General features: G+C 32.0%; 3 protein-coding genes across 3 annotated transcripts; 1 reads left to right on the top strand and 2 right to left on the bottom strand.

The window, feature by feature from the left end:
• Positions 1-2: 2 nt before the first annotated feature.
• LOC148302261 (putative elongator complex protein 1) lies at positions 3-6572 on the bottom strand. The gene is made up of 8 exons (XM_088271879.1): positions 6154-6572; positions 5844-6069; positions 1525-4039; positions 1067-1236; positions 768-984; positions 492-696; positions 215-347; positions 3-109 (listed from the first exon to the last, which is right to left on the bottom strand). Exons 1-8 carry the CDS (start codon positions 6484-6486, stop codon positions 48-50), a joined length of 3861 nt encoding a protein of 1286 aa, XP_088128005.1. The 5' UTR covers positions 6487-6572; the 3' UTR covers positions 3-47.
• An 887-nt stretch (positions 6573-7459) lies between these two features.
• Positions 7460-16134, bottom strand: LOC148302260 (ubiquitin-like modifier-activating enzyme ATG7). Its single transcript, XM_088271849.1, has 11 exons — positions 15824-16134; positions 15553-15748; positions 14389-14847; positions 13080-13186; positions 12850-12994; positions 11805-11963; positions 10467-10655; positions 9559-9771; positions 8754-8869; positions 8255-8549; positions 7460-7795 (listed from the first exon to the last, which is right to left on the bottom strand). The coding sequence occupies exons 1-11, from the start codon at positions 16009-16011 to the stop codon at positions 7763-7765; spliced, it is 2100 nt and encodes a 699-aa protein (XP_088127975.1). The 5' UTR covers positions 16012-16134; the 3' UTR covers positions 7460-7762.
• An 882-nt stretch (positions 16135-17016) lies between these two features.
• On the top strand, positions 17017-27051 carry LOC148302259 (secretory carrier-associated membrane protein 1-like). Its single transcript, XM_088271862.1, has 7 exons — positions 17017-17249; positions 17378-17479; positions 20106-20210; positions 23515-23728; positions 24421-24679; positions 25417-25543; positions 26561-27051. The coding sequence occupies exons 1-7, from the start codon at positions 17193-17195 to the stop codon at positions 26711-26713; spliced, it is 1017 nt and encodes a 338-aa protein (XP_088127988.1). The 5' UTR covers positions 17017-17192; the 3' UTR covers positions 26714-27051.
• The last annotated feature ends 608 nt before the right edge of the window (positions 27052-27659 follow it).

Below are 27659 nucleotides of genomic sequence, written 5' to 3'. Positions count from 1 at the left end.
CATTGTGATAAACAAAACTATATTTCATGTTAGCCACAAAAATGTTTTTATAATCCGTCTGCTTTCCATTTTATTTCTTGTATAACCGGTGCGATCCTAATGTGAGGTTCTGAAAAAAGTAAAGAATAAAGAATCAACTTAAAAAGTTACAATTATGTATTACAATACACATTGTTATGTATGCATATATATAATATGAAAAGAAGATAAATACCGAGAGTAGACTGAGGATCTGGTTCGTCACTATTGGTATCTTGAGTATTTACTGCCTTAGGACTTGATAATTCTATTGTCCATATCTCGGAAAAGCTTTTAGTCATGTTTTTAAGCAATAAATCCAGGGAATTCTAATAAATAAAACAATAATGCCGATTAAAATACACAAGGTTTTGTACAGTAATTTTTGTATGATCATTTAAAGGCTAAATCAGTATTCGCATGGAAATGGAGGTGCATATGACCCTAAATATTTTGAGGCAAAGAATAGCTACCTGCAATTCGAGAACTTCATCGTCCTTATCCAGCCATTGCAGAACAAAGTTGAGATTAGCCACGTCTTGTCTGAGACCAAAAGCCATATTGACAAGAGTGTGAAGGGCACGTATTAATGCAATATCTTCGAAGCGTGATCCTTCTTTCAATGATATTAATTTACGTTCGTGTTTTCGTCTGTTTTTGCTTGAACGGAAACTCCTTCTACAAAAAAAAAGATTATAATAAACATAGTCTAATATGAAATATTAAAGAACAAATAAATGTATATTTACCCTGATGTCCTCGTTGTATTAGAAGGAGCTAAACTGCTGGTATCGGAGAATAAGTCGCAGTCTTCTGGTAAATCTTCTTCATTTTCTCCAACTTCCGCCTTCATTTGTCGAACAAGTAGCAATCTTGCTTTTTGCTTTAAGAATTGTTGGTTATGCTGGCTGATTGTAGATTTCAGTGAAGCGTATTGCTCTAAAACAGCTTGTTGAAGTGTGTTCTCTAAAAAATCATACAAAATATTATACTTTGTCATGGTATAAGATATCCATTAATGTGTGTACATATGTACCAGAGTATTCACCTATTAAATCGGAACGGTTAAATTGTTTACACAAAGTGAGAGATTGTCTGTAAAGTCCACCCTCTAAAGAACACGTGAGCAAATCTTCCACTGAAGCATCTCTCGAATAAAATAGTAAATCCAAGGCATCGGAATACCGCTTTGCATCTTTTAATTTTACAATAAGTTTGCTGAAATAAATAAAATGTAGTAACATTATAATAAATACGATATAATCTTTGTATTATGGATATAAATTAAATAGAACTTTTTAATATATATTAAAATATGATCTATTATTTTACAACTCTAATAATAATTGTATACGTATGTATAATTCTACAAAGTTAATGCCAATTCGATAAATAAATAAATTCATATTTCAATCTTTATTTAAAAAGTAAAGGAATTTTTGCCTCCTACTAAATGTAGGGAAAAAACATATTGAATAAATCAAAAATGTAAGTAAAAGTGTTAACCTTTTGATTTCGGCCGATTTATCATCAGAAATGTTTATGTCTTCGACTATATGTAGTGCAGCCCGCCAATCCACAGCTTCGATAAAACAATCTATGGCTTTTTGAAAATTTTTGCTCCGTTTGAACATAATACCAGCCTCAGAATAATTTTTCCGTCTGACCAAAAAGTTAGCATACTCTTCTGCACACAGTAGATATTTGGGGTCGTTTTTATCAATGTTGCGCAATGCTGTTTTATACAGGTTATGTTGTTTAACATATGATATGAGTTCCTCTTGTTTTTCGTTACCACAAGCGATAAGATTAATCAAGGCTTCCTCGTAACGCTTCAAATCATTATTAATAGAAAATCTTTTATAATTTTCATCCATTGCCTTCAGCCCATTTAAGTATGGTACATATTCCTTTGGATCTTTTTGAGATTTGCTGGCCACATACATTACAAGATCGAAATCATATAATCCCAAGGCGATATCATAAAGATGATTCACATTTACCAAATATAATAAATACTTTAAAGCTTCATCTGCAGATACTAGACTTTTTCCATCCAATGTCTCCGGACATAATTTTACAGCTTTTACTAACATTAATGATTTTTCCAAATCTTTTACTGAATTTGTTTTTACATAAGTCGTAAGTATTGGTAATAGATTCTTATTACATTTATTATGCTTGTGAAGTTCTTCTCTCATTAATTTACAAACAGTTATTACCTTCCCTTCGACGACGCCACTTACATTGGTTTTACGGCTATAAGAACTAGAATACATTGTTTGAGTCACGTCGAGATTATCTAACTCAGATATAAACAAACTCAACCACGATGGGTTATTTATTTCAGTAATAAGTAGACTTATATTCTCCAAGAACTTTTCAGGATTGTGGTCATAAATTAAGTTTAAATTTATCCTCTGCTTTCTCATTAAATCAAATGCTTTCAAATACCGACACTTGTCTAGGAAATTCTGAATTAATTTAAGTGAAAGTGCTCGTGGCTGAATAGCTTCTATATTTCCTCGAGGAAGTTGTAAAATAGTTCTCGAATCGCAAGAAACAGCCGTTACTAATCTAGACCCTCTTTCGAGTTTGCGCTGCGAAACTGTAGCGTTAAAACTGTTCCCAGATTTATTTTCAAAATTTAAACCTACGTGCAAGATATTCATTAAATCTGGCGATAAGGGACAACATAATAATTGATGCTGCAACGTAGTGAGGATGAGAAAATCAGAATGTACGAAAAATGAATTCACATTATTAGCGATTTCTTTATCATTAATGTAAAATCGATGTCGATGAGTCAATCCAAAAACGAATACTGCCGAACTATTTCCGGACAAAACGCATACTTCGAATTCATAACAGTATTCCGGAAAAGCAAAAGGGTAATCAGAAACACCCTCTTCTAAGGAAAATAACAACAAGTTCCCAGAAGAACTTTGCAATATTGCCGTGTTTGTGTTAGGAATGGGTGCTAAACCGATGATCTGGTCTGCTATCGGAATAGTATTCAAAGTGTCTACGGCTAGATTATCATTTATTAATAGTGTCATGATTAGCAAATCCGAAGAAGAGTTATTAGAACGCACACATAAGATGGATTCTTCCGAGAGCCATAAAAACTGACAAAATGCAGAAAGACCTTCAATTTTTTGATCTACTATTGCGGATCCCAACAGTTTGACTCCAGAATGTCCAGAACCATTTGAAATATATAAATTAATCGTACCATCTTCCAAAAATGTGATAAAACTGTTGGAGTCGATCAATTTACTTGATGAATGCAGTGTAGCATTTGGTCCGAAAATAACATGATTAATATTTTTTTCACAATTTACAGTAAATCCCGACATTGGGGGCGGTACCACAGCCCTTCTAAATGATGTTAATAAAATGTTTTTTCCATCAATCACTCCCACAAAGGCTTCATCATTTTCAGATTTTCCAATACTTCTGTCTACAGACCATACCCATTTGTACTGAGCGTATATTCCACAAGTTAGGAAAACGTGAAGAACCTTTTCATTTCCAACACTGCCAGTTTCATCCCAAGCCAGTGCCGAAACATTGCCGTCTGGATAGAATGGCAATGATTGCTTCAAGTACCAATGGTAATTGTTAACTGTGTACATCAAGATGAAAGATTTTAGAGACATATTTTCGACACACCATACGCATAAAATTTCCGAGTCTGCACTCCAACTTAATTTCTTTACAGCGATGTCAATTTTTTTAAAAGGCAATATAAATTCTCCGTGCTTTAAACCATTTTTCTCAAAAAAAGCTACGACATATTTGTTAGGGTATTGTTGAGTTGTCGCAATGAGATTTCCTGAAGGTCTCCAAACAAAGTTACATTCTATTCCGAGTTGCTTCTCACTGGTGAATTTCAGAACCGCTTCTCTGTCGAAAACTTTGAAAACGTAAACAGAATTTAAGTGAAATCCAACCGCAAACAAAGCGCCATCACCTCTCCAAGTTATTAAAACTTCATCACTTGTATTATCATCACGATCTGTAACAAAATTAAATAATATTTAGACATTGGTTGAATAGAATATACATCTCTTTAAGAGATCAAATGGCACAACACCTCTTCGAAAATAAGAATACATTTCCACGTTATAGACTTGGTATTCCAACTTTATAATAATCAACGGAAATTATTGCCATAACAATGTAATTTGTAAAAAAAAACTAACCTTCTTTGAAAAGTAATTAATAGTGTACATGGCAATGCTTCGAATCGCCAGAAGGGTTAACATGATCATTAATTATGTGAAAGTGTGGTCATCTTTCTTCTTAAAATGTGAGTAATATTATATCACCTTACTTTTATAAACTACAAACATTATCCATATAACAATCTTCAGTGTTAGGTAAGAAGGCAGGGCGATCAGTTTTGCACACCAGATTATTGTATCCAGGAATACTATATATTTTAAAGGATATAGATAACTCAAGTGAGAAGCTAAAGGTGAACTACATTACTCCTATACGAGAAAGGAAATGGAAAAGGTATATTAGGTAGGGAAGGCATAGCACCAATGGCTAGAGCACTCGGCGCTGAATATCCATACATGTACAACCTTTTTTAATATGGATACATGTAAAATGTGTATGGGTATATTTATGTGTGTGTATTTGTATCCCTTGAGGATAAAAATGATCATACTAAATATAAATATATGTATGATTAATTGTATGTATTAATATGTATTAATTATAATGTATTGTATGTATTAATTGTACGACACATATTCGTCAACAATAAGTTCATGCTAAATTAGATTTTGCTACATAAAACATTTAGTTTCATTAATTGATTCGGCAGTCACTTTGTGGTAAAATCTATCCATTTTCAATTAAAGTTTTACTTAGTAAATACCACTATTTCTTAAAATCTACTGTTACACGTGTTTCGATGCATTTCCTTTTGTCTATGTTCCCACTGATAAGAAATAAAAAATTAAAATTAAAATTAAATAAATAAATAAAAATAAGAAACAGCTCCTACCCCCTCTTCAACCTTCAACGTCCCAAGGACCCAACTCTAAAATTTAGAATTAGCTTCACATACGGTGTTTGAAAATGATGTGGAATGCATCAAAACACGTGTCACAGTAGATTTTAAGAAATAGTGGTATTTACTAAGTAAAACATTGATTAAAATTAAAACATTAAAATTAGATTTAAAAAAAAAATACTTTCACAGTAAAAATTAATGTAGTTTTAGCGTCTATAGAAAACATTAAGACCAGTCGAGCAATAACTGCTGATAAACTATTGATACATATATCGCCCACTCCTTTCAAGAACGTCATAAATCAAAAACCTTGATTTTTCAGGAGAACGTTTTTAAAGTTTAAAAATATAATACAATGTATTAAAAATAAATATCAAGCCATTTATTGAACTTTTTACTGTGCAACAGATCTTTGTAGGTAAAACCTGAAGGTTTTTTGTACATTAAAAAAATATTTAGTATATTTAAAAAAATTATTAAATAAAACCTTTTCTTTAAAATGCAAAAACAACACTTTCTGCCCTGTATCGGGTAAATATTAAGTTAAAAATATGCCTCTTTTGCTGGGATATAGTACATTTTCTGGGCATTCCGAAAACATGCACAACTAAAAATTGACGATTTTTGATTTATGACGTTCTTGAAAGGAGTTAGCGATATATCACACCTCGTATTGGATAATGATCTGCAGAAATGTTGGGTGACTCAGTTTTATATACACTCATTGAGTGAAACAAGTTATACAAATAGATTTTATATTCGTATGAGTTACCGTAAAAAAATATATATTTACCACAGTCTGTAATAACTGTCTTCATTTTTGCGGCCTCTTTTCCCTCCGACCCGTGAAATTGGGTTTCCTTTTTGCCCCACCCTACTGTCATAAACTCTCCATCACCAAACTGTTCCTCTACGAGAGAAACTGAGTTTATCACATCCAACCTGCAGTCGGTCAACTTAACCTGGAGGTCGGATGTTACAAATACTAAAAGTTCATTTTCAGGACTCACTCGCATTGCCTGTGAAAATAAAACAATAATGATGACATAATGAACGGAAAAAATAAACAAATTAAAAATTAAATTCTTTTCCAAATGTCCAACCTTAATGCCCTTTTCAAAAATATTAGTTATATCCAATACTTCCAAAGATATCATATCGAGTCTTATTACATCTCCTGTATTAACTGCGCATATGAGAATACCTTCTATTGAAAAGTAAGCAAAGTTTACAATTTGCGCATTGGGATCCGGAATAATGTTTTGCAAATCTAATAACATTTTTTTTTCTCCTGTAACCGTGCTGATTTTAAAAACTTTTAGGTTATCGGAAACGATGATTTCGTCAGCATCATCCGACGGGGGTTCTATAATGCTAACCGAATTAACATCGGGTTTGTTATGCCATTTATGGCACAAGAGCTTCAAGTTCCTCATGGTGATAAAGAGTGAGAACAAATTTTATTTTGTTACACAAAACAGAAAACGCACGCTGTTTGACACATGACACATGCCAAACCAATGACAGGCATAGAAAATCCATAGACAATTGTTTATATCATAGACAATTACTTTATAATCAAATATTAGTACGTACCCAGTTTGTGGTATTAGGGGAAAGTGAGCTCATACCCCCTATAGTGAAAGTGTTAGATAACGCCTTATCTTTATAACAAACTCTTACCTTTACCTTTGTAAACAAGCAAAATTATTTCTGAATTCTCACATCTTACAGTAAACGCAAATTTAAAAAAAAACAACAATTTATTTTAATTTTTATATAGCTCCGTAAAACAACAGATAATAGTTGAAATACATCGATCAACAGCTACGTCTATCGGAATAACTTATTTTTATAAATAATACCTAATGAGGAAGATATTTCTGGTATATAAAGATATTTCTTCAAGAGAGATTCTGTGATAAAAAAAAATTAAACACATTTTCTGATTCCTTTTTGTACATTTTATTATGAATTTCGTATATATTTGGTGTAGATTACCCGTCTATTCCAGTTTTTGTGACTATAGGGCGAAAGTATATCAGTTTAGATTTGCTTTACAGCTTTCTTCTATTTAAAATATAAAAAATATTTTTTTACCTTTATATGTATATAGATTCAGGCTTCATTTTATTGATATTTTATAGGCGGCGTATTGTCCGTATCGCTTTCAGTATATTTTTTTCTTGTGGCTTTTATTACACTCTTAAAATTCGGCAGTGGGTAGTGAGCATGATAAAATACAATGGTATGAGACATAAACATGTTTATTTATTACAACATAGAGATATAATTTTTAAAAATTCATAATAATATAAGACATAAAAATGCATATTAAACATCTGATGTTCAATCTAATTGCTTTTTCCAAAGATATATCCACTTTTTGAGGCCTTCATTTTAATCAGATTTTTATTTTTTTTGTTGGTTTTTGTCACTTCTCCTTCAGCAACAAAATTCAATAGATAAAAAAGCTACAACAGGTAGAGGTTGTACACATGACAAACTTTTTTTTCAAGTGAAAAGGTTTTTCATTATTAAATTATGGTAATTTCATTATAATTACAGTAAAATTGCTTTGGAATGAATGAGACTGGACAGTAAGCAGAGAAGTTTCAAAGCTATTCCAATAAGCATAAGACAGATAATTTTTCGCCATGATGATCACCAACATTCGGGACTAGACAAAGCACAAAGAGAAGAAGAAATATTTTATTCTTCATCTGTATCACTCAAAGCCCAAATCTGAAAACAAAATATAAAGATATATCAACCGCTCCTAAGTATATACTATTGTTAAGTCGCAACATGCATTTTACAGGAGAAGGATTTAATTTTTTTTTGTTTGTACTGAGTTCCGTACATGTTTGAACCAGTCTGAGCCTCTTCTCCCCGAATGTACAAATTCATTTTGCATTTCGTGAGGTAGCCGAAATACCATTAAATAAAGATGCATTCGTAAAGTGACATATGTATTTGAATCTGTCTGACCCTTAAATTACAAAAATATCCTCATATTTCAAGTAATTTCTTGGCTATGCCAATGATACAAAAACATACAGTTTTAATATTAGGTAATCCCGTCATTTAGTCGAGTTTTGAATTTGGACTGAGAAATTTAGTTTCTCCTTGGATTGACTAGTTAAACCTTGGAGCCCGTAAACTTCAGTCTTTAACTTTAATGTAACTATAAATCTAATTTACCTCAGCATTATCTGCATCTGTGTGTAGGTCTGTTAATCCAGTCACATCCTCAAGGTACTTAGCACTACCAAACACCTGTAGTAGAAATTCTATATTCTGGGTTTTATACAAATTTAAGACGTGGGAAGAACAGGCAATGCACTGCTTAAACTTTCCACAGGAAGGTAAAACTTGTTGATATGATGACAAAAACCCTCTGATGGAATGTGGAATGTAACCGAGAATACTTTCATCATCTGCATTATCATCATTTGAATTGTTTTCATTAGAGTTGTAGTAGGCCGGTGCATTTATTCTGAAAATAAATACAAAAAAAGTTAAGAGTTAAACAAGAATAAGAAATACATAGGTAGAATAAAGTAGTACAAAAAGCAATGCATTCGCAAAAAGTAGGTCCTAATATTTAGGGATCACTTTTTGTGACCATTGTGCTAACTCAACCTCAGCAAATTCCAAGAGATGACTGCAAATTTTTGATTAATTAATAAAACACACTTACTTTTTCTTATGCTGCGTAATTGCAATAGTCATTTCCACAGCCAAAGCTCCGGCAATGTTGGCCACTCCTGGTCGGGTGACAGTACACTGCTGGTCCAATGTTCTATCCTTCTGGGACTAAAAAAATAGTCAACATCAGAAGAAAAAAAATTGCACAAGAGACATGAAGTGATTATTTTGATAATACACAATAAAATAAAATTATAATGAATTCAATTAATCATAAGTAATACTTATGAATTTTAGTATATGTATTACTATTTTAGTATGAGGAAACTTATGGGTTATTTATTTTTTTATTAATATATAATGCATTGCATATAAAATATATTGCTTAGGTAATTAAATAATAACTTAATTATGAAATATGATGGACTTATTAAACTATAAATTGATTCCGTTCAATAAAAAAAAAATAACTAAAAGTTTGTAGATAATTGGGTTCCTACTCGCCAGGATGAGATGGAATCTGTAGGTAGGGGAATAAGTGGGGACAGAGTTTTAAAATAATGTTGGCATTTGGTCATTTATTGGGCAAAAAAACTTATGGGTTGACAAACTAAAAAATTGCTGTATGTTTCACCTGCTACAAATCCATCATTGTAGCATATTTTTTTTATCTTCCAACTTAGTCCCATTTAAGTTATCTTTCACAGAATGCACTGCTAAAAATGATGATTGAACTTTTTACCACTTTCAATAAATGAAAAATAATTTGTGTAATAAAAAAATAAACAGGAGTTTAAAGTGTTAGTTTTGCATTTATAAACTGATTTTTTAAGGTTGATATAAAAGTATGTACTGACATTTCCAGGAGCTGTGACATCATTGCAAAAATAACATCCGAGCATATTTCCTGGTATGGAATGATTTTTAATATTCGGAGTTGGTACAGGTTTGGAACATTCTCCTTGAGATCCTTCATCCACGCACATGGCAGAATCTTCCGTATTATCTGCAGGAATACCGTGCCTCATAACAAGGTAACTATCAAAACCTAATGCCGCATTGATGACAATCTAAAAAGAAACATTTTGCATATTATATATTTCTAAAGCACATATGAATGTATTTATATTTTATTAAGTTAAGCAAGAACAAATGAATTGAAGATGTCTATTAAATAACTTGTAAAATACATTTTTATAAAATCACCAAAAAACGTTTTATAATTATAACAAGATTTTTTTTATCAATTTTAGGTATGTATATTAGAAAGTTATTTAACAGTCCTTTTAACACATTGTTTCCAGAAAACGCTTATAAGTGTGTTTTACATACTGTTGGTAAAGAGCAGGTGACGCTTATAAGTGTTCTATTTTATTACTTTTGGTAGAGAGCGGGAGACACCAAAAAACATTATATAGATCGGAATTGGGTGTGCGGTTACTTGTGATTATTATACTGAGGGTCGGGTGGCAAATGGGGTATAATTAGGGTCAGGGTTGATGAAAAAATTGCCTGACAAAATGTGTTAAAATCAAAATATATGAAGATTGTTACAATTAATAAATATTAACAGTTAAAAAAATAACTGGTTGCTCCAGGATTTGAATGAGCATTATTCTAATGTCAGGTGTTCTGTATACATAATTTATTTCATAATGCTTTGGATGAAATTGATTAGTACAATCAATCGATCTTTATGATAAAAATAAAAATAAAAATATGTGTAATAAAAAAGTGTAAAAATGAACAAGTGTTGCCAAAATACCTTTCCAAAATGAGCTGCTAATAAAGTTGGAAGCCATCGAGCTTCTCGTGAATCCAACAACAGAAATATAACATCATGAGAAGCAATGAGGTCTGTTAATTTGGCTATATCAGCTAAGGTTTGTTTCTTCAGCAGCTCACCAACCGGATGTCCTGGCATAGGAATGTGCATCGCAACGCCTACGGAGTGCTACAAAGATTCAATCAATGTTTTTTTAAAAATATTTTCTCATTTTTTTATTTTAAATATGCTTCTTACCTTATGTTTTTCTCATTTATTTCTTTTAAATATGCTTCTTGCGCCTATTTATTATACCTGTTTATTGCTTTTATATTTTGCCATGTATTAGTATTAGTTTTGGTTATTAAAAAAAATCTTTTTTGTTACTTTATTATTTGTGTTCCAGTCTTGTTGACCATAATCCCATATCCCAAAATGAGAAATAGAAATTACTATTGGGAATATTTTTGTATGTAATATGTTTTTTTTTTAATAAATAAAAAATAATACTTGGCAGCCTATAAAATTTACATAAAACATTTGAAACAGTAGTTTGACATAATTTTGTAACTTGCACAATCAATAAGAAAATAATGAAAATTTTAGAAATACAAGAGGTCTTTTCTCAGATTGGTGAAATAAAACTGAAATAGAGTCTTGAATTTTCCACCTCAATCTTGTAGATTAGTTTAGTTTCGCTTTTAATTATTACTTCTTTTTTTTTTATTTCATGACTTTTTATTGTTATGTATTACTCTATTTTTACAAACAAATTTATATTCTTTCTTTATATATCGCTCACTCCTTTCAACAACGTCATATCACAAATAGTCAATTTTTAGTTGTGCATGTTTTTGGAATGTCCAGAAAATGTACTATATCCCAGCAAAAGCGACATATTTTTAACTTAATATTTACCCGCTACAGACCAGAAACTGTTGTTTGCATTTTGAAGAAAAGGTATTGTTTAATTATTTTTTTAAATATTCTAAATATTTTTCAAATGGAGAAAAAACATTCAGGTTTTGACTAAAAAGACCTGTTGCACAGTAAAAAGTTCAAAAAGTGGATTGATCTTTAATACTTTTCATTATATTTTTAAACATTAAAAACGATCTCCTGAAAAATCATGTTTTTTGATATATGACATTGTTGAAAGGAGTGAGCGATATGTATTTAACCTGTGCTTTTACTTGTTTCTTTAAGTTTGTTATGTTCTTACCTAATTGATGAAAAACATTGAAATGATTTGTATTGCACTGTACTTCATTTCATTTATGTGCTTGTTTGTGAACCATAAATTAATAAATAAATAATTGAAAAGATAATCGTACTTACAACTCCGACAAAAACTTTTTTTAAATTGTCCGCTGCGGCCATTGCTTTTGGTTTTCCTCCATTTAAACAGTCTTCATGGGTATAAAGATTCTGTCGTACAGGGTTAGAATATGACACTTTCCCATTGTCAACAAATGTTATATGTCTCACTCCCCATGCCTAAGGGAATAAAAAAATAAAATAAAAAATTCTGTGTTCCGACCTTATCTGCATTTAGTGGTGCTTGTGGTACCACATTGGATTGACACCGTGTTAACTTGATCATCAATTATATAAAGGTAAGGCGAACAGTCCTGTGCTTTCGATTCCTGGATCAAGAAGTGGAATACAATGATGGGTGCAGATGATGTAAGTGAAGGAGCTTAGATTGAAGAATCTTACTGCTTTATGGGAAAAGAAATGGGGGAGGAAAAGTAGAAATTATCAATAAGGCAAAAGACGATAATATTTTGAATATTGATAAAACTAAACTAAAGTAATAGTCCATTCTAAGCACTGTAAACATCTGTAAACTTTCTACTATTGAAAAGGGTGGTAAAGTTCTCAGAATGCAGCATGGTTGAGATAGTGATTATTGATCAGTTCTGTAGTAATTATTATGGTGTCTCATTATGGTTAGCTCATTAAGCCGGGCTTAAAATAAAAAGTGATTTTTACACTCCATTTATTTAAAATAACCCTGGACTAGCGCAAAAACTGGTTAGAAGATTAGGCTACCATGCGAGTTTGATTCCTAGGGGATCAAAATAAATAACGTTAAATATTTATTCACTTTAATATTACCCCAGACAGGTACCTGAAGTGCAGGAGTGATAATATTGTCTTCTAAAATAACATTGCATCAATTTGATTTACTGCCTATGCACCATTGGGTAAGGGTCAGTAGTAGTAGTAGTAGTAGTAGTACATAAAGCGCAGGAGTGATCGCCTTATCTTTATGTAACTAATGATTTAATAATGCTGTATCAATCAAATGCAGACCATATGTGCAGTGGATAAATATGAGAAGGTCCAAGTATTTATTTTAAGATTATTTATACCATACCAAAAGATTTCTAGCCACGCAACATCCTAAAGTCCCGGCACCAAGAAGCAGACATTTCGTTTCTTTTATTACGTCAAGATCCAAATCAGGTAATAATCTCCATTTCATCAGTTTTAAATTCAAGTCAACTGACGATTCCGCCAACCTTAGAAGTAAAAAACAAAACAGTTCTCAATAAAAGGTCCCTCTAGTTTATTGCAAGTAAGAAAAATATAGAAATTTGTACATACATTATTGGATTCATAAATGATGCCATGTTGACGAAACGAGGGCCGAATTTACCCTTTTCATTTCTTTCCCATCCAACCCAATCTTTCCCCCACTCCCCATCCAACTCCTAAAATTGTGTAAAAAAGTGTAGTCTACAATATTCAAAACTAATGTGTTTCAAAGTATAGTTAAATTGATTATAGTGTCTTAGCGAGGACCACAATCATATTGATATTATATAATTGAGTGATACTATGACCAAATAAATGAAAAGTATGAAAAAATATTGACTTATGACTATATCGTAGTCATACAGGAGAAAGTGACCATGTACATTTTTTTAACAAAAATGTGATCATTGACTATTCGGTATTTTACTAGCTTAATATTGCCCTGAAAAAAATCCTAAAGGATATTAAACTTGGTATATTGATATATATTGATTTGTTGAAAATGACTAACTGCATTGATGTTTATTTTCTTGCCAAGATAAAGGGACTTAGATGGCTCTCCTGAACATTTTACGTTTTGGTAGTTGGTTACTTTCTCCTGTACGACTACAATATATATTAAATATAAAAATGTCTTTAAAAAAACTGCAATGCTAAAAATATTGTAGAAAATGGTCAGAGTACCCTAGTTTTTTTTCTCTAAAGTGTCTATAACTTCTCTCTCTTTTCTTTGTTTATATTACTAACTATTGTAAAAAAAGTATTAATCGTGCTTTTCATTAAAAGGAATCAATGTATCAACTGAACAATAAAAAACTTGAATTTACTGTACGAAAATATTATATTATGTGACTCTTAGATCCGTGACTCTCAACTTAGGTGATATTGCTCTCCAGAAGAGAATTGAAAAAACTTGGATGAATCAAGAGTTAAAAGTGGTTTAGGATTATCAGCCAAGCTAAATGAACATAAATCTTTATTTGAAATTTGCGGGAAATCAATTTTTCAATTACAGTTTTGTAGTTAAGCATCTATCTAACTTCATTATAGTTGTCAACAAATTGTTTGGGGGGAAAAGCTTAAGAGTGTCTTTTACATACTATTGGTAGAGAGCGGGAGATGCTTTTAAGCGTTCGATTTGGTTACTTTTGGTAGAGACCTAGAGACGCCAAAAAATACTGTACAGATCGGAACTAGGTCTGTGCTTACTTGTGATTAGTATACTGAGGGTCGGGGGGCTGACTGTCTGAGTATTATTAGGGTTGAAGTTGATGAAAAAACCGATTGACAACAATACGTTCATTAAAAATGATTTAAAACATTGACTCTTTGTAAATAAAGTTATTTTTATGAAAATATATTTATAAGGATAGCTTACCTGCGGAAAGAAGATTTTGTACACCAAGCTGTCATCAATACATCCATTTTGTTTTATACGAAGGGAAACAAATGAAATATGCTTTCCTCTTATGCTGCGGCAATGGAATGCTAACAAAGCGATAAGATTTCTTAGTGACCATCCGGGATATTCATTGTTGCTGCAGTCAATAAAACCGAAGCAAATATTTCCAACATCAACATGGCTCAAAAAATCCCTTTGGGTTCCTCTGTTTATAAATGAAGTGAGAGGCAGTGACGTGGCTATATTATCATTCAAGTTAATACCGAAGTAAGGCTTTTGCTCAACATTTAGAAGGTAGAACGACTCCATCAAAGATTGAAGCTGAGTTTCGCTAAACTTAGTTTTTAATGAAACTGGGTCCTCGGCGAGGTAAACCAAAGGATGACTTGGCGAAGGAAACGAAAACCAGTAGAAAAATTGGTATTTCTTCAAGTCCTGAAAATACATTAATGGTAATGTAAAACAATTTAAAAACATAAAGTAGAAGAAACAAAGGATGATACTGTCAAATTCATGTTTTCTTTCTGATCCTAATCGGCATCCAGTGGTGCATAGGGCACTACATCAGATTGATAATTTGATTTTTAATTATATGTAGGCAGGGCTTTTTTTCATGTAACGCAGTGGAACGGTGTTCCGGCACTTTTTTTCATGGATATATATTTTTTTTAATTTTCAAAATCAATTAGACGAAACAATGTTTGTGTATACGTAATAACAACATAAAGACGTCACATTATTTTCCCTCTCCAAGCACAAGAGCTCAGTCTCATTTTTGGAGAGAACTTCGTCTTAATTTTAAGATTATTAGAAATGTTTAGAAAATTAATTTAAATTGTAAAAAACTCTGTAACCATATTAAATAAATTAAAAAATATCTATCACATTATATTAAGTAAAAATAAACAAAATACCTATTTAATCATTTAATTAATTACAAATTAAAGCATTTAATGCTTCGAAAGGTATTATTTTTTGACATCTCATCAAAGATGAAGAAGAAATGGAAGTCTGGGCATTTACGGGGCTGACGACCGTCATAGGCTGGTTTAAGTGATCACTTTACACACGTGTAACATTCACCAATTCTACCCATTATTGACAACCACACTACTCAAATTCTTTAAAAGGTATACTTACTGCAAACGAGATGATTAAAAATCTGGACAGAAGGTTTGGGTTTTCGATACACTTGCCATCTTGAATATTTTTCCATAGCATGGCACCCTCATCTCTTAGGAGCTCAACTTTATCACAATTTTTGAAGTCATCTATTGTGTTTTTGTTCAACAATGAACCATAAGATAATACACCAAGTTTTTGTCTATCCGGTGTGCTAAATAAAAAATCACAAATAATAGAAATTTTCTTTTTTTAGTGTTTCAAAAATAAAGTACAACATGATAAATACCTGTTAAAAGCTGATGAGTTCAGTTCAAATAAACTACCAATATTAGACTGATAACAAAAACCTCCATAAATAGGTTTCGTTCTTTCTTCCAATTTATCAATATCTAATTTTATTTGTGCAAGTTTGTACCAAAAATTGGGATCAACAAATGATGAAAATGGATGATATTGCATTATCCTTTGATCCATGGTAAGCACTGTTTAGTTAGAGTATTTTTTAATAAATTATATGAAACAAAGCGGCGAATATATAACTCTTTAAAAATATTGTCAAACAAATATTGTTTTTATATATTGACAGTAGTTTTTGACAGTCCGGCGACGGTTCATAAATGCATAGATAAAAATAATGGAAAACATCGTTGGAGGTAGTAACACCTTCAGCCAAAGATTATATATGCCTTCAGCTATGTTCATAGTGAACATGAACAAAAATATAAACCCACTCGACTGGAATTATTTCCACTCCGCCTCCATCTTGGTGTTGGTCTAACTCAGTAACTAGGAAACTTATATGAAATTTCTTGGGAGCCTAATCTGTTTGCAATTCTAGAACAAATTAATTATTAATTTAGACCTTTATTAAATTACTGGTTTATTATATAAAACTTGATTTCACACTAAATAAGAATTTTATTAAAAAAAATTAGGCATTCAAATTAAAACTATTTATTGCCAATAAAGTCTTTGCATATTCTGTGAATGTTTGATCAAGTTTGGTTTGTATATCATTATTTTTAGCACATTTCCAAATTCTCGTCAGTAAGGTTTTTCGTTTTGCTTTTAGTAAGATTCATACTTCAAAAAGATTGTTCGTGTAAATACGTAGAGTCGAAAAGCCTTCCCGTGGATATTTGTGCCAGAGCCGCACTTAAAAGGTCAAAGAGCTGCATGCGGGTCCGAAACTATATTTTGCTGACCCATGCTCTAACTCCTTCAGTAATCGAACGGCGAATACAAAATGAAAAACATTTTATTTGTGGACGTCTGTGGTATTTGACATTACTGTGTGTCCTTTTTGTTTGATTAGCAAATTAGTAAAAAGGGAGTAATCCATAGTAAAAATAAAAGCAGCTCAACGTTCTGATTTGAGTTAGATTTACGAGTGATCCGTGTCTGCACAAAAGTGGGTAAGTACCCAACTTTAGAAGAATACTGTTCCGAGCAGTTTTATCATATTGCAACACAGTAGTTGTCATTTTTCGAGAATCTGCTTCGTGGTAGTATTTGCATCTGTCAATTATCTTGATAGCTCGTAATTCTATGATAAGTGTCGGTTTAAATAGATTTTACGCGTGAACCAAGAGTCGTATGAACTCACAATTTTGGTGAATAATTTATTGTGAAAAAACTCCGCAAAATACAGAAATATGCCGGGTTTTGATGACAATCCGTTTGCGGAGCCTACCATAGACAATCCCTTTGCCGTAAGTTTTTGTCGTTCCGCACTAAATAATGTTTCATACATCCCCTTAATCTTGTAAACATAATCATCGATCTGCTATAAATATACTTTCGAATATAATGAATTAATGTTTCCCTTCGTTTTTCCCAGGATCCGTCCGTACAGCAGGTCACAAGTAATACAAACATTGCACAGAGAGGCCTGGAAGACTACAGCCCGTTTGGAAACCAAGATAACAGAAATGTTCCCGGGGTAAATAGGCCGTCTATTTCTTACTATTTTATTCAATTTCAGTAAAATTCATATGAATAAAAGCTGCGTAGCTTAACATATGTTACTCGTAATTTGTAGATAAAATTCAGGAATGACTCATTATTTTGTAGATATAACAGTACAATACAGTATAAATGATAGTTTGCGTTCCAAATGAATAATTTTAGACTATTATGGTTCTTAAATATGCTTGAAACTGATTTCCACCTATCAAATCCTCCAATTTTTATTTTTATAAATCTTTTCTTGTTTATTCCCCTATTCATACATATGGTGCAAAACCCTCGACATAGGATTAATAGAGTTTTATCTTTGTCCCAAATCACATGGGAGTGTAATTAATGCCGTATTTTAGGTACTAGTCATTGAATATTGATCAGGTGAAAAAAATGCACATTTTTTATTGATTCCTCTGGGAATTGAATTTGAAACCTTGTGCGCCATAATCAAACATACTAACCACTGAACTACGAAGATAGAAATCAAGTGCAAATCTTAACACCATGTAATGGTATGGTTATAAATGGCACTTTATAATAATATTGAATAAGGTCCTTTCTTTGTTTTTTTAGAAAATATTTAAGGGGGAACTTGCAGAATTCAAATTCAGAATGCAGAGGTCGGTCGGCGGCTTTCGCGCATGTTTAAAAAATATATATATCCGAATAAGATTTTTTTAAACTCTTTACGAACAAAACCATATATTTATTTAGCACGGAATGGTGGAGAAAAACCGCGCGTATCGTGTTAAATCAAATTACAACACATGTTACCCGGGGTAAAGAAAATTAAGTTGCGATTTATCGTATATTGGACCCTAATAAAAAATCAGTTATTTTTATCATAATATAAAATGATCAATAACAATTTATGATAGACATTATAAAAATTTATTTTGTTTAGATATTGTGTAGTAAAGTTATTTTATGAAATGAAATTGTGATTAGTGCTGATAAAATTTTTCTGCTGTATGCTTCTGTCATCTAGATTAATGGTCGGCACACTCATTCTTGAAAAGAGCCAAATATCAGCAGTACAATGATTCATATTTCTTTTTAGTCAAATTTATTAACAGAAAACCTGTTTTTATGTCAGTTAAAACTGATTACATTGAATATAACTAATATATTTATCATTTACCATATACGGAGAAAAAAAATTGGCTTCTGCGGATTTGTCTAGTTATAGACATATCGCTCACTCCTTTCAAGAACGTCATAAATCAAAAATTGTCAATTTTTAGTTGTGCATGTTTTCAAAATGTCCAGAAAATGTACTATATCCCAGCAAAAGCGGCATATTTTCAACTTAATATTTACCCACTACAGGGCAGAAAGTGTTGTTTTTGCATTTCGAAGAAAAGGTATTGTTTAATTATTTTTTTAAATATACTAAATATTTTTCAAATGGAGAAAAAACAATCAGGTTTTACCTAAAAGATCTGTTGTACAGTAAAAAGTTCAAAAAGTGGCTGGATATTTATTTTTGACACATTGTATTATATTTTTAAACCTTAAAAACGTTCTCCCGAAAAATCAAGTTTTTTGATTTATGAAGTTCTTGAAAGGAGTGAGCGATATAGTCTATACCTAGGCAAAGTACGAGCTTAAAAAATGGGCCTTTGCAGATTTGGCCCCAAAATGAAAAAGAAATACCTCAAACTGATACGGTGCTAGTAGTAGATTAAAATGGAGTTTTGGGCTAGAAATATTATGTGAAATTAGAAATATATGTCCGCCTCCGTAGTGTAATGGACAGCACGCTCGGCTACCGTTCTGGAGGTCCCGGGTTCGATTCCCAAGGGGGGTAAAATAAATATAAGTGATTTTTTCACTGTAATATTTATTCAATATTACCATGGACTGGTACCTGAGGCGGAGGGCTGATCACCTTTCCTTCATGTGTAAACGATCAAGATAACACTGCGTTTATACAACACAGTGCCCTATGCACCATTGGGGTGCAGATAAGGGTTTTATTTATTATTTATTAATATTAGATGAACCTTTGCATATCTAAGATCAGTCGTCAAAAAATCGTCCCAGTTTAAGTATTCGATAAAAACTGATTTTTTTTATTATTTATTGTCTTCCAATAATGCATTGTTTCACTATCGGAAATTTAAAGAAATATGCCCTTCTAATTAAAATCTTTATCAAAACAGTTAATCAACATTAAATCAGTCTAAGAGTTAATTGTTATTTATATTCAATCTTGAGATTTTTGGTTTCATAATTGGGTTTAAAAAAGTAGATTTAGAAAGATTTTAAAAAGGTTCAGTATTATTTGAGAGGTTAACCTGTTAACCGGGCAGTCCGCTGTCCAATTACGCAACTTGTAACGGGCGCGAATACTGATTCACTCCGTGTCTTAAATTCATGTTGAGACATGTATGGATGACTAATACCTTTGTTGTTCGAAAAATATACGTCTATATATATAATATAATAAACATATATTTCAAGGACATATTCATATGTCCGATATTGTTTACGTTTGACGTATTTATGCGTCCCGCCCGGTTAACAGGTTAATAAAGGATTTTTTTTGTATGCACTTGAGGAATGCAAAATACATGCATTATAATTTTTAAAAATTTGCACAGAGCGGACAGCAAAACCAACCTGCCATCATGCGAGCCGTATCCCCCCCTCCGGCGCAGCAAGGAGCACAACAACCACCTCAGAGCTTCTCCACTGCAGATTTTCAGGTAACTATTATAATATAATTTGTATTTGAAGCACTAACTTTGTGATTTTCCATTTTATAATTAAAATGTAACTTTGTTTTAAAATCACTATAAATATTTTATTATAACTTAATTATAATGTCTACCGGTTTGAAGCTAACCGCTTCTTTATCAAGACTGATTAATACTAAAACACTATCTACTAAACAATATTCAAAATATTTTGACGGTTAGGGAACGAAGCTTAGGTAGATCTCAAGTGGATTTATTTATTTTATTTATTGGCAGTCACAGTCAAAAGGGATCAGGGATGATGAGTGATTGGAAACATATTTAATAACGGACTTTTAGCAAAATCATTTACTTGTGTATTTATTAGTTGTAAGTTATTATTAATTGCCTTTTTAATTTTTAATATTTCTAAGTAATCTAATTTAAGTCCTCTATTGCATGTGTGCAATATATTTAGACCTTTATTTTGATCAAATGAGTGATTATTTTCTATTAACTATTATAATATTACCCTCTCGTAGAGTGACATAAGGTATTAATGAACTTTATTGTTCTAGCAAAATTACCTTAAATTACTCTCTAAAGTAATAAATCCTAATATGTATATTTTAGTTTTTCTTTGCAAACTTTCCAAAGTCATAAATCCTTGATGAACTATATAATGAAACATGAAAAACATTTTTTTATAGATTTGGCGTTTAATTTGTAGAACTACATTTTAATTTATGCATTAAATATTAAATATTAAATTAAAAATTAAACACTGATTTTTAGAGTCTACTAAATTGTATTTTATTATTAATAACACATAAAAATATACTTACCGATAAACTTTATTTGTATGTGTTTTTAATACAATTTAGAAGACTGTAAAAATCAGTGTTTCATTTCAAAATATGAATAGCACATTTTATCCCCGTTTGGCCAAAAGTTCACAAATTGTGTTCAAAAGTAGCAATATCTATTATTTACATAAGAAAATATTGAATATGTTTATTTTTTGTTTGCATTACGGGATCAGGAACTTAAGGTGAGAATTTTTTTCATATTGTCTTTTAATTTCATATTTTTTTATTGTTGTTATTTTACTGACCAGAGAAAAATTAATGTGTGCTCAATTGTCCTTCTTACTATTGATCACTGTGGTCCTCTTGATCTGTCTCTACAGCGCTTTTATCTGTCTCCACCAATCGCAATCCTGGATATTGTTTAGCTTGATGAGCAGCAGGGCTCCGACCATGACTCAGATTTGGTCTTTCTGTACCGCTAGACTAAGCCATCTGTCTGCACTACATCCCCAGTAATCTCTAATTTCTCCGGGTCGTCTGCTTCTCTTTTAGCACAAGTTCAATAGGTGGTTGAAAGACATAGCTTCTTAGCAATAAGCCCGCCAATGTGCATTTATTTTGTACAAGCAGTTTAATAAACAAAGAAATAAAGTAATGAATTATTTTTCAAAATTTTGTGGTCTTTTTTTATGCGAAGTTTCTATAGAAAAGTCCCATTTGTTTGTCTCCTGAAAACGCAATTACTTTTTCACTATACATTGTCGTGGATCATTATGTTGATTGAAGAAAAATAATTATATTTATTTAAAAAAAAAAATTGTTTCTGTTTCACTTTGTTTCAAATGATATTATTAATATTACATATATGGCATAACTGTATTTATTTGATTAATTCAAACGTTTTTAATTGAACACAAATAGTCATTTTCATACTTTGTTTATCTTGCAGTGAATATTTAATAAATATCTTATCTTTTTTCTTATCGCGTAAACAATACAGTCTACTTAATTTGTGGTGTAAATACCTTATTGCATTTAAATACGAAAATAGAGAATTACAACAAATAATTGATATTTTTGTCATATTCTTGATAAAATTTTATTGCTTATTTTTCACATGTATTCTGCTAGACAGCCACTAGGTATAGTTATAACTTGTAATAAGAGAGGAACTCATAAAGATCTCTGCAAATAAGTATATAGCGACTTAAGTGTTTGGTTTCGCGTTTTACCATGATTATATCTCGAATACATATTGATGCTTTTAAAAAAAAAAAAATCCTTATCCGCACCCCAATGGTGCATAGGGCACTGCGTCATATAAACGCAGTGTTATCTTGATCGTTTACACATGAAGGAAAGGTGATCAGCCCTCCGCTTCAGGTACCATCCCAGGGTAATATTGAATAAATATTACAATGAAAAAATCACTATTGATGCTTTTACTGCATTCAAAATTGAATAGGCACTGTGGTGTAATAGGGTAGACGCTCAACTGCGAAACTGGTATCGCAAGTTTGATTCCAGACAGTTGCAAAATATATCTAAGAAAATTTTTATTTCAATAGGTATGGGAGTTTGCGATGCATTTCTCCTGCATCTTTATTTCCCATTCTTTTTTCCAACTGAGTGTTTGCAAATAGATTATTTGTTAATACTCGGAATTTTTTTAATCTGTATTATTATTAAAATAAGCTAAATAATAAAAAGGTAACTATTTCTAAGATACTATTTAGTGTAATATTATATTATTTGGTTATGTGGTGAAAATATGCTAGTTATATATCCTTTGCACATATTGGGATGGGCTATTAAGGCACTGAGTCGCAGGCATCCGGGAGAGGCTGATGAAGAGCGCCAACCTCATCATAAAGCTGCTTGTGGAGCACAGGTGGGGGATGGTCATGTGGTAGCACTGGAGCACATTGCGAGCTGATCTTTTAACTACATCTCTCCAAAAAAAATTGCCGCTATTTCTTTTTGTAGTTAATTTTTTAAATTTCATTATAAAATACTACAGTTGTAACACATATCGCTCACTCCTTTCAAGAACGTCATAAATAAAAAAACTTGATTTTTCAGGAGAACGTTTTTAAAGTTTAAAAATATAACACAATGTATTAAAAATAAATATCAAGCCACTTTTTGAACTTTTTACTGTGCAACAGATCTTTTTAGGTAAAACCTGAAGGTTTTTTCTCCATTTAAAATTTTTTAGTATATTTAGAAAAAAAAATAAAACAATACCTTTTCTTCAAAATACAAAAACAACACTTTTATCCTTGTAGCTAATATATATAATAATATAAAATATGCCTCTTTTACTGGGATATAGTACATTTTCTGGGCATTCCGAAAACATGCACAATTGAAAATTGTCGATTTTTGATTTATGACGTTCTTGAAAGGAGTGAGCGATATGTGGCTGACTCAGTATTGCACCCATCACTTAGTCAAGCTGGAATAAAAAATAAAAATATATCCATACATATATTCTGGTATACACATACATATGGTGTTTGCAGAGGCGGCAGGAGGAGTTGGAGCGCAAGGCGGAGGCGCTGGCCCGCATGGAGGAGCAGCTGAGGCAGGGGGGCGGCGGCGGGGCGGGGCGTAGGAACAACTGGCCCCCGCTGCCCGCCGCCTGCCCCCTGCAGCCCTGCTTCTACCAGGACATCAACGTGGACATCCCGCTCGACTTCCAGCGCGTCGTGCGCCACACCTATTACTTGTGGCTCTGTGAGTTCTCCTCATTATTTTACCGGATGTTTCTAATAATCTCATTGCGCAAGGCAGTGTCACTGACCTACGTTAAATAACTTATCATTAATCTCGCAAAGGCAAAGCCATCAGTCCCGCTCTTCAGGTTGTTACCTGTGTTACTGTTTATAATTCAGGGCAATATTCAATAAATATTATTGTGTTAAATTACATGAGTCATCTGGTGATCAATGTATTTGTCTTTCTATCGTCGATTTTTATTTCTTACTTGTAAAGGAATAACCCGTAAAGCCTTTATTTTTAGAGGCTTGTCTGCAGGTAGGATAGAAATGATAGGGAAGGTAAATGTGAAAAATACATCATAAACACCCAGACCAATTGAAAACAAATCTTTCTTGGATTAATTTTGATGCCAGAGACGCCAGTTTCGCAGTCGAGCGTCTACCCAACTTCGCCACGGCGCTTATCTGTTTAAACAGTGAAATTAACAGGTTTTACAATTTGATTAACAGTTGCCAAATTTTTACCAGAAATGAGCACAACATGGTTGTCAAATGCACAAAACTGCCTAACTGAAATTTACAATGTTTTGCTGGGAGAGGGTCTATATAGACACACCAGCAAAACCTACTTGCCTATAATCTAGTAATAATTATTTGAATTTTCGCTAGTCTGGTTTGTTTGATAATAATTGACACATTTTTTTACAGTCCACTCGCTGGTGATGATGATGAACATACTGGGTGGGCTAGCGCTGCTGATCCACCTGGGCGAGTTCAACACCTTTGGGCTGGCCATCCTGTACTTCATTCTATTCACCCCGTTCAGTTTTGTGTGCTGGTACCGCCCCCTGTACAAAGCCTTCCGCAGCGACTCCTCCTTCAGCTTCATGGTGTACTTCTTTGTGTTCTTCTTCCAATTCATGGTCACCGTCATCCAAGCCATCGGTCTGCCCGGAAGCGGCACATGGTGAGTCTTAGACTTTGTATTATGTATATTATTTTTTGACCCTTTAACACGTTGCATGCCTACTACACGGATCCGTGTATCATGCGTCTAGCGCATGGTGCCCACTACACGGATCTGTGATTGCGCACATTAACATACAGACGCGTCAGTCTATTGCGTACACTGCTGGCGAGAGTTGGATACACAGATCCGTAAGATAGGTATAAATGGGCAAACATACCACAAAAAATTACAAAAAATGAATTTAATAAATACGCTTCTTGAAAAAAGAAAAAAAACCTGTCAGTTTTTCAAGAAATCACATTTTTTAAAGGCAGTGAACGTGTGAGCTGCTAAAACTGTATTATTAATATGTTGTATGTAATACAACGCACAACAACAATAATTCCGCCTCTGTAGTGTAATGGTCAGCACACCCATTACCGTACTGGAGGTCCCGGGTTCGATTCCCAGGGTGGGAGTCAAATAAATATAAGTGATTTTTTCACTTTAATTTTATTCAATATCACCCTGGACTGGTACCTAAGTGGAGGGCTGATAACCCTTCTTTCATGTGTTAACGATCAAGATAACACTTTGTTTATATGATGCAGTGCCCTATGCACCATCGGGTGCGGATAAGGGTTTGAAGAAGAAGAAGAAGAAGTATGTAATACACACAATGTCAGGCATTAAAATCTGTTTGTACGTATATTTATGGTAATAATTATGGATATGTTTTGTTTTTATTTTTTTAGTGGATTGATTGTTGCCTTAAAAGCGTTCGATAGTAGCGCTAGTGGAGTTACTCTAGGAATATTCCTTCTATTGATAGCTCTCGGATACATTTTCGCTGCTCTTGCTGATATTTTACTGATTTCAAAGGTATGGAAAATTTATTTTAAAATATTGATCTAATAAAAATAAAAGAAAATCAAACACATTTTACAGTGGTATAATGTTGTTTTAAATCACTCTACATCTTATTATGTATAACTTAATTATCATGTCAACCAGTTTCGAAGCAAACAACTTTGCTAATCATCTAATCACACATCGCTCACTCCTTTCAAGAACGTCATAAATCGAAAATCGTCAATTTTCAGTTGAGCATATTTTCGGAATGCCCAGAAAATGTACTATATCCCAGAAAAAGAGGCATATTTTTAACTTAATAATTACCCGCAACATGGCAGAAAGTGTTGTTTTTGCATTTTGAATAAAAAGTATTGTTTAATTATTTTTTGAAATAAACTAAATATTTTTCAAATGGAGAAAAAATCTTCAGGTTTTACCTAAAAAGATCTGTTGCGTAGTAAAAAGTTCAATAAGTGGCTAGATATTTATTTTTAAAACATTGTATTATATTTTTAATCTTTAAAAACGGTCTCCTGAAAAATCAAGTTTTTTGATTTATGACGTTCTTGAAAGGAGTGGGCGACATGATAAAAACGAAATGTAAAACATGCATGCAAAAAATTATTTAAGAGTATTAGATATTTCAAAAATAATATGTAATACATATTTTACCTTTAGTAAATATCCAATTGAATAATTTTTTTAATACACCTTTATCAAAAAAATATTTTAATTTTTTGATGATTCCTGATCCCTTCGTCCGTAATAGTCGATAAAATCAAAAATATAGTCTCTCCAGATTTTTAGTTCCTGAGCTTTTCTTACTGCTATATATTAGTATTTATGAAAGGCGATTTTTTTTCACAATTAATTAGTCTTGAGTAAGAAGCTTGGTACAGCTCCCATGTTGACATTTTAATAGATATACATACATAAAGTGATTTGGAACATAGATATTTTATATGTTATTGAATAGTGTCTTAAAGTTAGCACTTTTACAACAACAAAAAAGTTACATGTACATGTAAATATTTTATTTTATAGGTTCACCGTATTTACCGCAGTACGGGTGCTTCGTTTGCTAAAGCTCAGCAAGAGTTTAGTTCAGAGATAATGGGCAATCAACACGTACAACAGGCTGCAGCCAATGCCGCTACTGCTGCTATTAATTCTCAAATCAATTCCAGCAGATATTAGATCCAACGTCGTGAGATTACAACGAAAACCTATGTTAAATGTGTATCACAAATACTTGACCATCTCATTTTATCTCGGAACAATCCTTTGCTTGTAAACTGTTTTAACCCCTACAAACCTGGTGGATTACAATGTACATTAAGTTTGAACCCAAAGCCTGATGCTCACAGTCATATTTAGAGAAAACATTTGTTACATCATTAAGTTTAACATTTATTTTCCTATTAAAGCATACTTTTTCCCATTGACAAATTGCCAAAAGATGTGGCGGCGCGGCCAATAAAAACGGCGTAAAACAGCAATGGCGGGTCGTTTATTTTTATATTCTTAATAAACAACATCATTAGCTACAACTTGCCAATTGGATGTTGATTTTTTAAATTATATTATTGTATTCATTTATAATTTGCCACAAATATGCTCATATATATTTACGTAATTTATATATGACAAAAACTTGAGTCGGTTAATAGTATAACTTCTTTGAAATCAATAGTATTTTCCTTAGTTAATTAATTCAGGTCTGAAAGGGTTGATCACCAAGGATTTATCTGGAAATTGTAATGGGGGATGTAATTTAAAAATAATATTAAAAAAAACTAACATCAACCAATGTAAATAAAATTTCTTGCAAACAAAGTTAATCCTTATATTAAAATATATCTTAATTTTAAAAGTAGCAATAAGTTGATTTGTGTTTATGTCATTATGTGAGTAATTGTTTATTGTTATTCCTCTTGTTAAAACATTTCATTACTACATTGACTGTAAATGATTGATTTTGCTTCAATTAATAATGATAAGAATGGCTTTACTATACATATTCTTATGTTTAATCACTAATATTTAGAAAAATAAAACTTTAATTTTTTTATAGTTGTTGGAGCTTCTCTAGTATCGAAATAGCTTTTAAACACATTTATTCCTTTCTATGTCCCGCTAAATT

The sequence above is a fragment of the Brachycentrus maculatus genome, unplaced genomic scaffold (genome assembly GCF_059751285.1).
Source record: "Brachycentrus maculatus isolate JH-2025_06_01 unplaced genomic scaffold, ASM5975128v1 h1tg000469l, whole genome shotgun sequence".
NCBI lineage: Eukaryota > Metazoa > Arthropoda > Insecta > Trichoptera > Brachycentridae > Brachycentrus > Brachycentrus maculatus.
Note: the sequence above shows the minus strand (reverse complement) of the source record. Positions and strands in the feature narration are given on the sequence as shown.